Below are 12,774 nucleotides of genomic sequence, written 5' to 3'. Positions count from 1 at the left end.
GAAGGTAGAGGCTGAAATTTGCTAGTTGTTTGATGTATAAATGGCAATAGTAATAATAACTAACTTTTATATAATAATTGATAATAAATGACAGATATCACTTTTATGATTTGCAAAATGTTTTACGTAATATTATCTAATTTTATCCTTACAATTTTCTATGGGGGAAGGTCCTTTCCCCCCCTTTCAGTGAAGGAAACTGAGTCTGAGATAGTTTAAGTGGTTTGCCAGGTTTAGGGGGAATTTGAACTCAAAACCTCCAGACTCCAACTACAGTATACTATTCACTATGCCAAACTATTTTCAACATTTTATACTTATTGATCATTTTGTAGTACTAGTAGCTACTTACATTTATTGATTTTTTTGGATCAAAAACATTCACAGGGATGTGTAGTGAGGAGGGATGGCAGGTGAGGCCTGTGAGTCTCACTTCTGATTACAAAGGGTTGAGGCATACACCTGGTCTATGCTACAATTAGAGGTGAGACTCAGCTCTGCCTCACCTGCTGCTCTCTCACTGCATGTCCCTGAAAAACAGTGCTTTATGTAATTATTATCTCATGTAAGCTTGACAACAATCCTGTGAAGTATATTTAAAAGATAGCAAACTCCCATTTTACAGATGAGGTTCATCAAGTTTGAGTAAATTACTTCTAACAAGATTCAGAAGTGAGATTTGAACCCAGCTTCAAGTATATAATTCTATCCAATAGAAAGAATTGAGTTCAAGACACTGACTAGAATGTGTCCCTGGCAAAGTCACTTAACTTTTCTCAAACTTATTTTCCTCATCGCATTCCCATTCCCATCAAATGAGGATGATAATAGTACCTATCATTGAAAATTGTTGTGAGGATTAAATGAGATCATATTCTGTGTATGGAGTTTTATCCTCTAGGGACTTGTTTAATTAGAATTATAGCATTATAGCTCATTTTTAGGTAGTAAAACATTTGAAAATTTAAATCTTGACTTCTCAAAAGTAACATAATGAGGAATTCCTTTTATAAATTGTAAAGTTTATGAAAGAGGCAGTGTGCCATAGTGGATAGAGAACCAACTTCAAAGCCAGGAAGAACTGGATTCAAGTTTTGCCCCTGATAAACTGATTTCCTTATCCTGTGTATCCTCTCAGTGCAAGGTGGCTTTTTAAGACTGAGTTTCAGAGGAGGTATTAGCCTACATCAGTAGGATAGGAAATATTTTTTGTCCCTTTTTGTATTCTCACTGCTTAGAACAGCATTTGGTAAATAGTAGGTGCTAAATAAGTGTCTATTTGATAATAAGAATGAGTTTTCTCACTGGGAGTTCCTTTTATCAATGACATCAGAGCTTTAGTCCTTATCCTTAAGTCATAAGGTAATGATAAGCTCTGCATAATAAATATACAATACATATTGATAAATGCTCTCTCTTTGAGGTTCATTCCTTTTAGAGATTCCACTATTTCTAGATCCTAGTAGATATTATCTATTAGCTCCAGGGTTACACTCCCTCATTTCTCAATGAGTTCAGTACCTAATTCAGTCTTTCCTTAACTTAAATAGGGGATTTTTATCTTCCCTAAGACACTCAGACTTCCTAGTTTATTAACTTCTTCAGTTCCTATGAACTTCATTGTGACTCTTTTTCAGTGACATACAGGTATGTTCACATTCTTGATCTCATCACCACTCACAGGTATTTTGGTTTCACAGTTCTGAACTGTCATTATTCAATTGAACCTTAACATCCTATTCTTTTATTTCTCCCTTTACTCATCTCCTCCTGAAACTATTATTCATCATAATTTTAAATCATTCAATTCATTGCTTTTCTGGGTCCATGGTCTCCGTTCATACCTCATTTTCTTCTCTTTAGAAATTCAGATATGGGAATTAAGGAATTCAATATCTCTCAAATTTGGTGATTCTATACTTTTGAATTCTTATTTCTTCTTCAAAGTCCAACTCATAGATCACTTCTATCATGAAACCTCTCTTGATTCCCTATATCCTCTACCTTTCCTGTTAGACCAACCACAATGTTCAGCTTAATGGGTTTACATAGACAGCTATGGGTGTTTCTGTGACCCTACTAAACTTTAGCCTTCTTGAACATATAGATCTTATGTATCTAAACTTTGTGGTTCTCTTAGCTCCTAGCAGAGTTCTGCTCCTAGCATAGCATAACTGCTCAATAAATATTTATTGAAATAGATGAATTATTTTAAAATTTCACCTTTCTTACCACACATGTGATATTTGGATACTCACTTATCCTCAGCATCTTCACCTGTAAAATCAGTAAAATGGACTAAAATACCTCTGAGGTTCCTCCTAGCTCTAAATCTTTAAATACATCTATGATAAATATATTCTAAGATTGTTTCCTCTTCAAATATCATGGAACCCAGTTATTATCACATTGGAGGACAAAGTTAACATCTGAATTGTAGTGTATTATGTCATAATGAGAGAGTTGGCATATCATTGAGTACCTGGGGAAATGATTTTACCTGCAGTATAACTAAATTAGTGGCAAAGCAAGGTGCTTTCTAGTGGGATTTGGCTGCAGTTGTACTTTGTATTGGTGCCAGTTTTCCTTCAAGGAGAACAACCAGATGATGACCTTGCTTTCTAAACCCCTGTATGCTTTAGGTCCTGGCTACCTGTCATACCAAATCTCTCCCCTGAGCTGTGGCAATTAAAGAAGAGCAGATGGCTTTCAATGACACTTCAGATCCGCAATTAAACTCCATGAGAGAGGCAGGGAAGTTCTTATTAGAGGGCACAGGTCCCTGAGACTTCATTCCTTCTGTGTGCTAAAATACCATGTACTCTTGGGTAATGGAAAATTTTTCTTTTTGCTCCAAGTAGAACTAAGGCAGAAATGAGTTCAATAAGGATATCTTAATTCATTCCACCGGGAACATTATATTTCATAATGTGACAAATGGGAAAAAATACTAGACTTGGAATCCAAAGAACTAGGTTCAAATTGTGGTTTGATAGTTACTCACTAGATGACATTGGTCAAATCTCTTTACCATTCTGACCCTCTGTTTCGTCTTCTGTAGACTCCAGCTTCTTCTTGTTGATCTTCTAAGGTTCTTTAAAGTTCTATAGTATTGGTACTAGAAAATAAGGGCTAGAATGCCCTCCCTTTTCCCAGATGGCATTCTCTAGGCACTCTGTAAACTTGAAGACATAGTCATAATGTATGAGTTGTAGAAAGTACTTCAACATGATTACTTATATTTTTATGTGGAAATCTTGCAAGATTATGGTAGTAAGATCATGGAATCTTTAAAACCTCAAAACTCAATTCAAATACTGTCTCTTTCTGGAAGAAGTCTTCTGTGCTCATGATCTTGTAATTACCTTCTCCCACAGAGTTTATAAACTTTATTTTGTGCCTCTCTAAGACAGTAGTATCAAACTCAAATAGAAACAGTGGCCACCAAACCATCTGTAATGATCCCTGTGGGCTGCATATTGACTCAGTTTTAAATTCAATATTACTATGATTTAACGTGTTTTTATTAGTTTTATTATATTTAATCTGGTTTGGGCCATACTCAGAAATGTAGTAGGCCTTATGCTGCCCATAGATAGTGTGTTTGCCACCTCTGCTCTAAAACACTTATATTTTAATGTATATGATGATTATCTTTGCTGGTATCTTCCTCAACCAGGAAGTTCCTTAAAGGCAAAGGCTATCAATCATTCAGAAAGCATTTGTTAAGTGTCAACTAAGTTCCAACTATGTCAATTAAATATGCAAAGACAGAAATTGAAGCAGTCCCTGTCCTCCAGGAGTTTATGGTCTATAATTTTTCTTTCCCCTAGCACTTGGTATATTGTTCTGCTTAGAGTAGGCATCTATTTGAATGTACCAATGAATTTCAGAATGAATAAATAGGGCTATATCTTTTAAACAAAAAGATTACTCAATCACATTAAGGGTCACAGAGTCATCCAAGGATAAAAATTAAGATGCTTAATTTTGCAATGAGTCTGAAAGTTCCAGAAGACATCCTGTGTGGGTGGATGTTCCAATCCAGGAAATAAGGATCCTAGAGAGGTTGAATTGAATTAGATTCTTCTAGCCCTGATCAGATGAAGATCTTACAGAAAGTCAGGATACTAGAGTTCCCACAGAAAGTACTTTTAGTCCCTTGGGATTTTGGTGACTTTACAGTTGTCCCTGTCCATCACAATCTGAACAGGTCTATTGGTATTTGTTTTTAGGAGTGCCTCAATCTTTTCAGCAATGAAAATCAGTCACAGAACCTACAGACATATTGTTTTCTTATCCTGTCACTTGTAACTAGGTATACCTGAATTTGCCTTCTTGAAAAAAATGTTTCTTTTCTTTGTTTTTGTTTGCTTTGGGAAGTTTTTATGTCCATTCATCAATCCTCAAGCATTAAATAAGTATATATATGATATATCAGACACAATGTTAGATGCTGGGAATATGAAGGTAAAAATTAAATAATCTTTGCCTTCAAAGATCATACTCACTTTACTAGATAAATTCTTTAGATGGTACACAGCAAGGTATTATTTGAGATCAATGAGGGAAAATCATTAGAGACCACAAGCATTAAGGAAGACTTCTATTAGGGGTGAGACATATGTCAAAACAGAAAATATATACAAAACACATAAAAAAGTAATTTTTTTGACAAAGGCACTATTAGTAGCTGTTAGTTTCATCAAGGGCTTTATTTAGAAAGTAGTACTTGAGATGCTATTGTAAGGTATGCAGACTTTCCTTTTTTAATGTTGCTATTGACTACTACAGTTGTGATCAAAAAAGGTCTTTATAAACCAAAAAAACCCTCAATATAATTGCAAATTCTATATAATTGAACTCACGTACGTGCAAATGTAGTTATAACACTAATAAGTCTTTGTTCCATTTAAGGATGTCTTGGACCTAGATGTAAGTAATTTCTATGCTGTGTCAAGTTTTTATGTACTTCATCACACTATGAATCTATAAATTCAAAATTCTTAGAGATAGTTCCACCTATAAATGTTTCCCAATTTTCACTACTTAGCACAAATCCTTCCTTCAACATCATGAATGGATGTTGTTTAACAGTGGGAAATGAAATCACCATCTGCTTTCACATTGTACCTTAGGGAGCATAGGATCTTATAACCTGACTTTCAGCTAAAATGTTATATGTAGTGTTATCTTTCGCCTTTAGAATGTTAGCTCCTTGAAAGTAGATATGATCTCTGATTTTTTTATCTGTAAACTTACAGTTTACAGTCCTAGTACAATGCTTTGCAAATAGTAAGGGCTTAATAAATATTTTCATTCATTCAATGAAGAGTCAAGAGTCAACAACTGTTTTTGGAATCAGGAAGCCCTATATTTAAATCCTGTCCTGACACTTATTGTGTGACCCTGTGCAACTCAAAAGTCAAGATTCAAAAATCAATATATTAAATGCTTGTTACATGCCAATCACTATGTTTAGTTCTAAGGATACAAAGAAATTCAAAAGTATAGTCCCTACTCTCAAGAAGTTCACATTCAAAATGAAGAGAGAATCAAATATTTCGTTTTCATTCCTTCACAGACGGTCCACAGTCTGGGATGAGTAGTCTAAAATATGGGGAGGGGGGGAACTAAAGCATAATCTGGATTTTCCCTTTGGGATGAACAAGGTTATGTCACTATTTTTCTTTTTCAAGTATAAAATCACAGCATTGGCCAATATGAAAGGGTTGCCCATGTCTATAATTGATATTGTGAGTCTCTGTGTTGTGTGAAATATATACCTGCCACTTTTGTTTTTTTAAATTCTTCATTCATGCCTGTAAAAGATAAAGGTCATAAACTCCACTTTCCAGGAATATTTTGTTTACAAATTCTGTCTATTCAGTATTAGCTGATGGCACTATGATATATTTTGATGCTTATTTTATTGTGATCTCTAATTTTTTCCAGAGCAAATTTTGATGACACTGCAACTTACTCAGCTGTGGCAACCAATGTCCATGGACAAGTCTCTACCAATGCTGCTGTAGTTGTTAGGAGTAAGTATTAAAATGGGGAAGAAACCTGCTTTTTCCCTCCTTTCCTGTTGCTTTTGACAATTTTCAATGAATTGTTTTTCAGGGTTCCGAGGAGAAGAAGAACCATACCATTCTGTGGGACTCCCCATTGGATGTAAGTGTTTTATTTTTCCTTTTGTTTCCTGAAAGGGTTAGATGCTGTATAAAAAACCATTATTTCACAAGTCAACATCTTATCTGTTATCAAGTAGAGAAGGTTTTCAAAGGTTGATTTTCATGTAGTACAGATTCAGTTAGCTTCTTTTCTCCTAACCCTGTGAAAGACCAGATTAAGTAATTCTTAAAATTTTGATCTGAAAAAAAAAGAAAAAGCAAAGAAACCTGTAGACAAAAGAATTCATGCTTCCATATTTAAATCAAAATCTCTATTCAGTGTGCTTGATAGGGCAGGCCAATAGTGTTATGTATGCATTTAAAATATGAAGTACTTACATGCCAAATTTCAAGCTAAGTGCTGGATATAGAAATGCAAAAAATATGATTGCAATATATAGAGGAGGAGATGACCAAATGTAAGTATTTTTCCTGATTTGTTGCTTTGTTGTTGTTCAAAGTCTAGGACAGTTTATTTATAAATTCCTTGTATTTTTTTGATCTACAGAACTTGTGACATTAGATTGGGTCAAACCTGTTCATAGCAAATAACTTCCTCTAATTAGCCCATGGAATTTGAGCCACCATCTGTCTAACATTAATTTTTATGAATTATGAAAGTTACCTGTTGCCTAGTGAGAAAGTATCTAAAGATAAGACTGGCATAAATGAAGACTGAGAAATCACCTATAAGCTCTGTACAATTTAACCCATACTTGAAAATGATAGGGTTTGCTTACAATGCTCTTTTTCACTTTATCCCAATTTTACATTTTGTTCTGTATGTGAAAAGCCTAAAGTAAAATATCTTGCACTTCCACTGAATACATCAGTAGCAATTCCACTGATACCAAAAGATATTCAGTAAAAATTATCCACTAAAGTTGTTATATAGATTTTGTACATTGTTGACTCTAAATCATATCTGGATGAATTATCAATGATTTGCTATAGCAGATACTGCATTTGGAGTCATGATGTCCTCCTGTGTTTAAATCCTGTCTCAGACATTTGCTGTTTGTATAATGCTGAGCAACTCACTTAACCTCTCTGTGCCTCAGTCGCCTTATCAATAAGATGGAATCAGTGATCTTTTAGGTCCCTCTTAAATTTATTATCCTATGATCTTTTATATCCTGCTTTAGGCTTTTAGGTGATCAACTCACAAACTTTGCTGACATCCATTTAACAGTTTTTTGGTTTTTCAAATTATTGATGAACAAGTGAAAATAGTGTATGAGCAAATGTTTGGATGTGTCTTAGGGTATTTCCATGACTATATTCCTGGAACAAATAAAAAATTAATTAATTTGGGGATTATCTTAATTGTGGGGATTATGGAAGGCTCTTAGAATGTATCTAGCTTCCATATCCTGAAAATTAAGTCCCAGAGATATTAAATGATAATTTGCTCAAGGTTACTTGACTATATTGTGGCAGAATCAGTTCTGATCCCCAGTAAGATTGATTTTCTATGAATTACATAAAAAAAAACCTCTCACACTCCTTTCTCTGCTGCTATACATTAGAAAAGGTAATTGAGGAGCAATTGCATGTTTCCTAATTCTTCAGAAGTAGTTATTTTGCAATACTGTTGTATTGTGGAAGTGGAAAATCATATTTTAAGTAATAATTAATACTGAAATGCAATATTTTGAACAATATAGTTTATGTCTGCTTTAAAAATCTCCTTGGACTGCCTGTCATTCTTACAAATGCCTGTAACTCATTTTGCAGTGCCCTTGTCATCTGTAATTCCTTATACCCATTTTGATGTTCAGTTTCTGGAGAAGTTTGGGGTCACCTTTAAAAGAGAAGGTGAAACTGCTACTCTCAAGTGCTCTCTGGTGGTTACTCCTGACCTGAAAAGACTTCAACCTCGAGTTGAGTGGTATAGAGACAGTAAGTACCTTTACTTCTCTCCTGAAATCTGTGATTTTAATAGTGTGGGCATCTCTTCTAACAACAGATATCATCTGGTAGCCATCTTATTGGTGACAAGCTTTGTCTTACCTGTCTCTTAGACAGAGTTTATCTTAATACCTTTCCAATTTGGTAGGATCACACAGTTTATACTTTTCTGTCCAAGTTTTTGAGAGTTCAGGTTTGCCTCACTTCATAATCAAGCATTAGAAGAGGAGTTTTATATATATATATATATATATATATATATATATATATATATATATATATATATATATATTATATATATATATATGTATGTATGTATTAGAGTTGAGGTTGTGAATCTTAGAAAAGAGGTTATTTGGGCAATTTCCCACTTATCTCTAAGTTCTATGCATGGAAATGAAAAGCAATTCATTTGTATTGATTTTTGCAGCACTTTTACTATAACTACTTTTTCAGATAAATATTTGACCATGCCATTAACTGAAGGCAGCCAAAGCTATGTTGAATGACTAGATAGAATTTGGCAGAAATGTAATTGACCTTGAGAGTTATCCAAAGAAATTGTTGACAGGTTAACTTTGGGGACTCTGAATTTAGATGGGTTCTCAGAAAGGAATTTCTACTTACGAAGACAATCTACCTGACATCCACCCTGCCTCAAAGAGATGCCAATTGTACTGTTGGTTTCCTTGGAATGATAATTGGAAAAGAATCCTTTGCATCTAGATTTTTGGCTTTTCTTGAGTTGTTATTAGATATCTGAAGGAAATATTTACCTCTGCCATTATTGTCCTTTGGTTTGTTCATTCCTCCACCCAAGATACCAGTATTCATCATATGTATTTTATGTACAAAGCAACATTTTATGGTATGAAAATAATTCCAAATACTTGCTTTACATACCTGCTATTTTTCTTTTCCTTTCTTTTCTTTTTTTGATTATTGGTAAGCCTTGGTAAGGAAACTCCCTCAGCTAGTGTATATTGATTCTGTTTTCTTCACATAACCTTAGAGAACTGAGATTTTCCCAAAATATGAAGTTAGGTCTTCTTGACTGCAATATGGTTAAGATAATATGTACTTTAAAAGTTTAGAGAGAAAAAAAGTACTAGTGCCTAAGGAGGTCTAACAAGTTAACATGTAAACTAGGTTAAAAGACTGTAAATTTAGAACTTGAAGGGAACTTAGAAGTCATATAATCTAACCTTCATGAAACAACTAAGGACCAGAGAAATTAAATTACTTAGAAAAAGTCACACAAGTATTAAATGGAAAAATCAAGTTTTAATCTCAGATTTTAGGATTCCAAATTCAATGCTCTTTCTATTGCACCATAGAATATTTTATTTAGTGTAGAGCAAGAGTGTTAAAAAAGAAAATCCTTGTTTGGGTTTTGCCCTCAATAATGAACCCAGTCCAGGAAGAAAAAAAGGAAAAGAGTTTATTATAGCACCAGGTCTGTTAGGTAGTATAGAAAATAGAGTGCCTGAAGTCGGGAACTCATCTTCATGAGTCTAAAGCTAGCCTCAGACCCTGGAAAAGTCACTTAACTCTGTTTCAGTTCCTCATCTGTCAGTTGAGCTAGAAAAAGAAATGACTAATCACTCCAATATCTTTGCCAAGGAAATCCTAAATGGGGTCACAAAGAGTCAGGCACAACTGAAATGATTGAATAATAACAATAAAAATTATAATACCCAGGGCAAAAGTTCATTGAATGGGGCCAGACCACAATTCCCCTTCTATCACCCCTTGATCCTTACTTTTTAAAGACAGCCTTTCAATTTAACAGCAAGACAATCCTAATGGGAGTCTGTTTCCAAAAGCTCCTCCCTCATTGCCATGCATCATGGGGAAATGAAATTAGAGATAATTGAGATTGGATTCACATTTTGATAATGCCATTGGGGGGGGGGGTGATGCCATGACAGGCAAGTAATGGAGTTAAATGAGGAAGAGCTGTCCGGGTCTAGTGACCAGATATGGATCAGGATGATTGTAGCTGGTCTTGGTTGCAATGAGAGACCTTGGTCTTTTTAAGCTAAGATCTTTCCCAGGTCTTACTTGGCTGAGGTAATGCTCATTCCATGATTAAGGCAGGTAACAAAGAAATGAAGCAGTGGACAAGGGGATGGGATGAAAGTACTTTTGAACTTACTCAACAGATTGATTGGAGGCAATAAAGATTGGAAACAATGAAGTCACTGGACTGACAGCACAGATTTCAATTTGAGAAATGATATTTCTAGAGAAGAGGAACGATATGGTCAAATGGGAGGAGACAAAAAGTGCAAGGGTTTAGGATTCCCTAACTAAATGGGATTTCATAGGATAGTTATAAATATGACAATGATTTCATACTAAATAGACAAGTTGCTTGTGTGAGGGGAAAATTCTCCTGGTTCTCTACATAATTTGATGGATGTTGGAAGAGAGGAGAAAATACAAAATATACTGAAATGGAATTAGGACAGGTAATATCCCTATGTTACCTAAAATGATACTGATACCAACCTTAGAAATTTGACCCTTAGAGAGGAGAGAGTGCCTGAATTTCAGATTGCAAGGAAGTTTCATTAATCTTGATCAATTTGAGGAGAATATATTTATAGGAAAATTTACTGAAGTTTAACCCTCTACTTCCTGTGAAATTTGAATGTGATTTGGAAAGCTCACCCTCTTAACTTTAGATTTAGCTATTTAAATGCAAAGCTATGCGGACAATTGTCTAAAGTTGGTTCCTAGTCATTAAAATGCAAGAGGATATTTTTACTATTTAAAATTAATAAGCTGCAAGCCACTTGATGGAAAGTAAGCCCCAGAGGCAATGTCAGTCAGTTGAGTGAAATCCTTTAAAAAAAGTATGGAGAAATGGACTATGTAAATTGGAAATCTGATATTGAAGACACAATTTAAAATGTTTCAACTCTCTGAGGCTATCATACTAAGACAGTCACGTAGGAAAAACCCCAACAAACTGTTTACAATAAAATCACTTTTTTGAGTTGACTCAATGTCACTTTGTATATTATTTCTGATGGCTGCTGATGTTGTAATAATGAAACCATTACTGTCCACAGATTGAGGCCTCAATTCATAGTTCTGGCTTTAAACCTCAAAACTTCTGACTTCTTAAAAAAAAGTGCCAATGATGAGCCATGAACTGAGCCTAGTTTAGTGTGAACACTTGCTTCAAATTTTAAATGATTAAAATGATTAAAAAAAGAAAAAAAATCCAGAAAGTTTTTCCTTTTGTTTTTGGGTCTGACAATCATTATAGGAACATGGATCATTTGCAAATCATTTACAATGTCCATTTACTCAGGGTCATTCTCTGTGATGGAGACCTGAAAGGTCAAAAGGTGAACTTGCAGTAAAAAGGAAGATAGTGCTATAATTGGCAGTGAATGCAAAGTTGTTTATTGGAAAAGTAAGCAGCCTGGGTCTGAGCAGACACTAGCAGTGGGTAAGGAGGAGAGAATCTCTTTTTATAGGGCATGGGATATGGGAGGCTGAGGGATATGGTTTCTAAAAGTCCTGGGAGCCATTTGGGGTCTCCATGGAGGATATGTTTTGTTTGAGGGTCACCAAGGTGTGATCAGGAGCTGTTTGGAGTTTCTGTGGTAGTTAGGATTAGTGTCCTCAGGGGAGAATAATCAGTGGGGCTCTACTGGGAAGGAATGTAATTCAGATCTAGATCCAACACTCCTAAATCAGATTTTCTTGTGCTTAATATGTAGCCGTCATTAAATAAATATATGTTGAATTGAAAGTTCTAACATCGATGCACATCTGAAATTCTATACTTATATAGTTAGGTTTGTTAGAAGTAAAGTACTTTTATAAATAGTGAATTTTTTTAACATTCTCCCAAGGTTTATTCTCCCAATTTCCATTTGTTTTAGCTGACTGGGTTTTTTAGAGGGCAATGACTGCTTCTCCTCTCAGGATTCTATGTAATCCTGAGGGTTTGAGTTTATTTTTCTAGCTCTTTTAATCAAAAGTTCCTAGCTGATCTTTTTTATCCATTGATTACCAGCCATCCTGACCTTATTAGCTCTTAGAAAGGGATTTTTATGGTGTGCTATATTAAGAAATTTGTATAAAACATCAGCACTTCAAAAATGGTGGCATACCCATAAGTAAGTAGAATCCACAGAGAAACGAACTCAATCCAAAGATCTCATATGACCAGAGAATAAGCATGGCTCCTAGTAATGGAAGTTTTTGACTTAGGAAGCTGTCTGAAAAAGCCTCTGGGCTCTGAGGGTTGGTACTTCTGTAGTGTCCATAGCTCCAATACTCTCTGCCCTGAAGAAGTCAAACTCTCTGAAAGTTTCCTTTCTTTGGTGTCTCCAGTTTGTTCTTTTTCAGCTCCTGGATGGAAATTTTTTTGTTAATGGTTCAGATTCTTGGATGATATGGTCTCTGCCTGAGGATAAAACTTTCTCTGTTTATATTCTCCAACATCCCCTAGTTAACCTTTGATTAAGGTCAAAAACTCTCCTCAAAGCATTCAGAAACTTTCTGTTCATTACTGGAATGTCTTATTTGATATGCTGTACAAGGTTATCTAATTCTTTCAGTCATTGGATATGTGTTATCATCTGTTTTCATTCAGCATTTCAAAGAATTTCACTTTTCCCAAGTTGATTAAGGACATGTTTACCCCTAGCTATACCTTTGA

At 34.8% G+C, this 12,774-nt stretch overlaps 1 protein-coding gene across 2 annotated transcripts in view; it reads left to right on the top strand.

Moving 5' to 3' along the window:
* MYOM2 (myomesin 2) overlaps window positions 1–12,774 on the top strand; it is a 152,830-nt gene that overhangs the window by 34,721 nt on the left and 105,335 nt on the right. For both annotated transcript variants that reach the window (XM_074209536.1, XM_074209537.1), the window contains 3 exons: window positions 5,956–6,044; window positions 6,127–6,177; window positions 7,914–8,078. In XM_074209536.1, coding sequence (XP_074065637.1) covers window positions 5,956–6,044; window positions 6,127–6,177; window positions 7,914–8,078 — 305 coding nt within the window. The remainder of the gene's footprint in view (window positions 1–5,955; window positions 6,045–6,126; window positions 6,178–7,913; window positions 8,079–12,774) is intronic.

The sequence above is a fragment of the Macrotis lagotis genome, chromosome 1 (genome assembly GCF_037893015.1).
Source record: "Macrotis lagotis isolate mMagLag1 chromosome 1, bilby.v1.9.chrom.fasta, whole genome shotgun sequence".
Lineage (NCBI taxonomy): Eukaryota > Metazoa > Chordata > Mammalia > Peramelemorphia > Peramelidae > Macrotis > Macrotis lagotis.
Note: the sequence above shows the minus strand (reverse complement) of the source record. Positions and strands in the feature narration are given on the sequence as shown.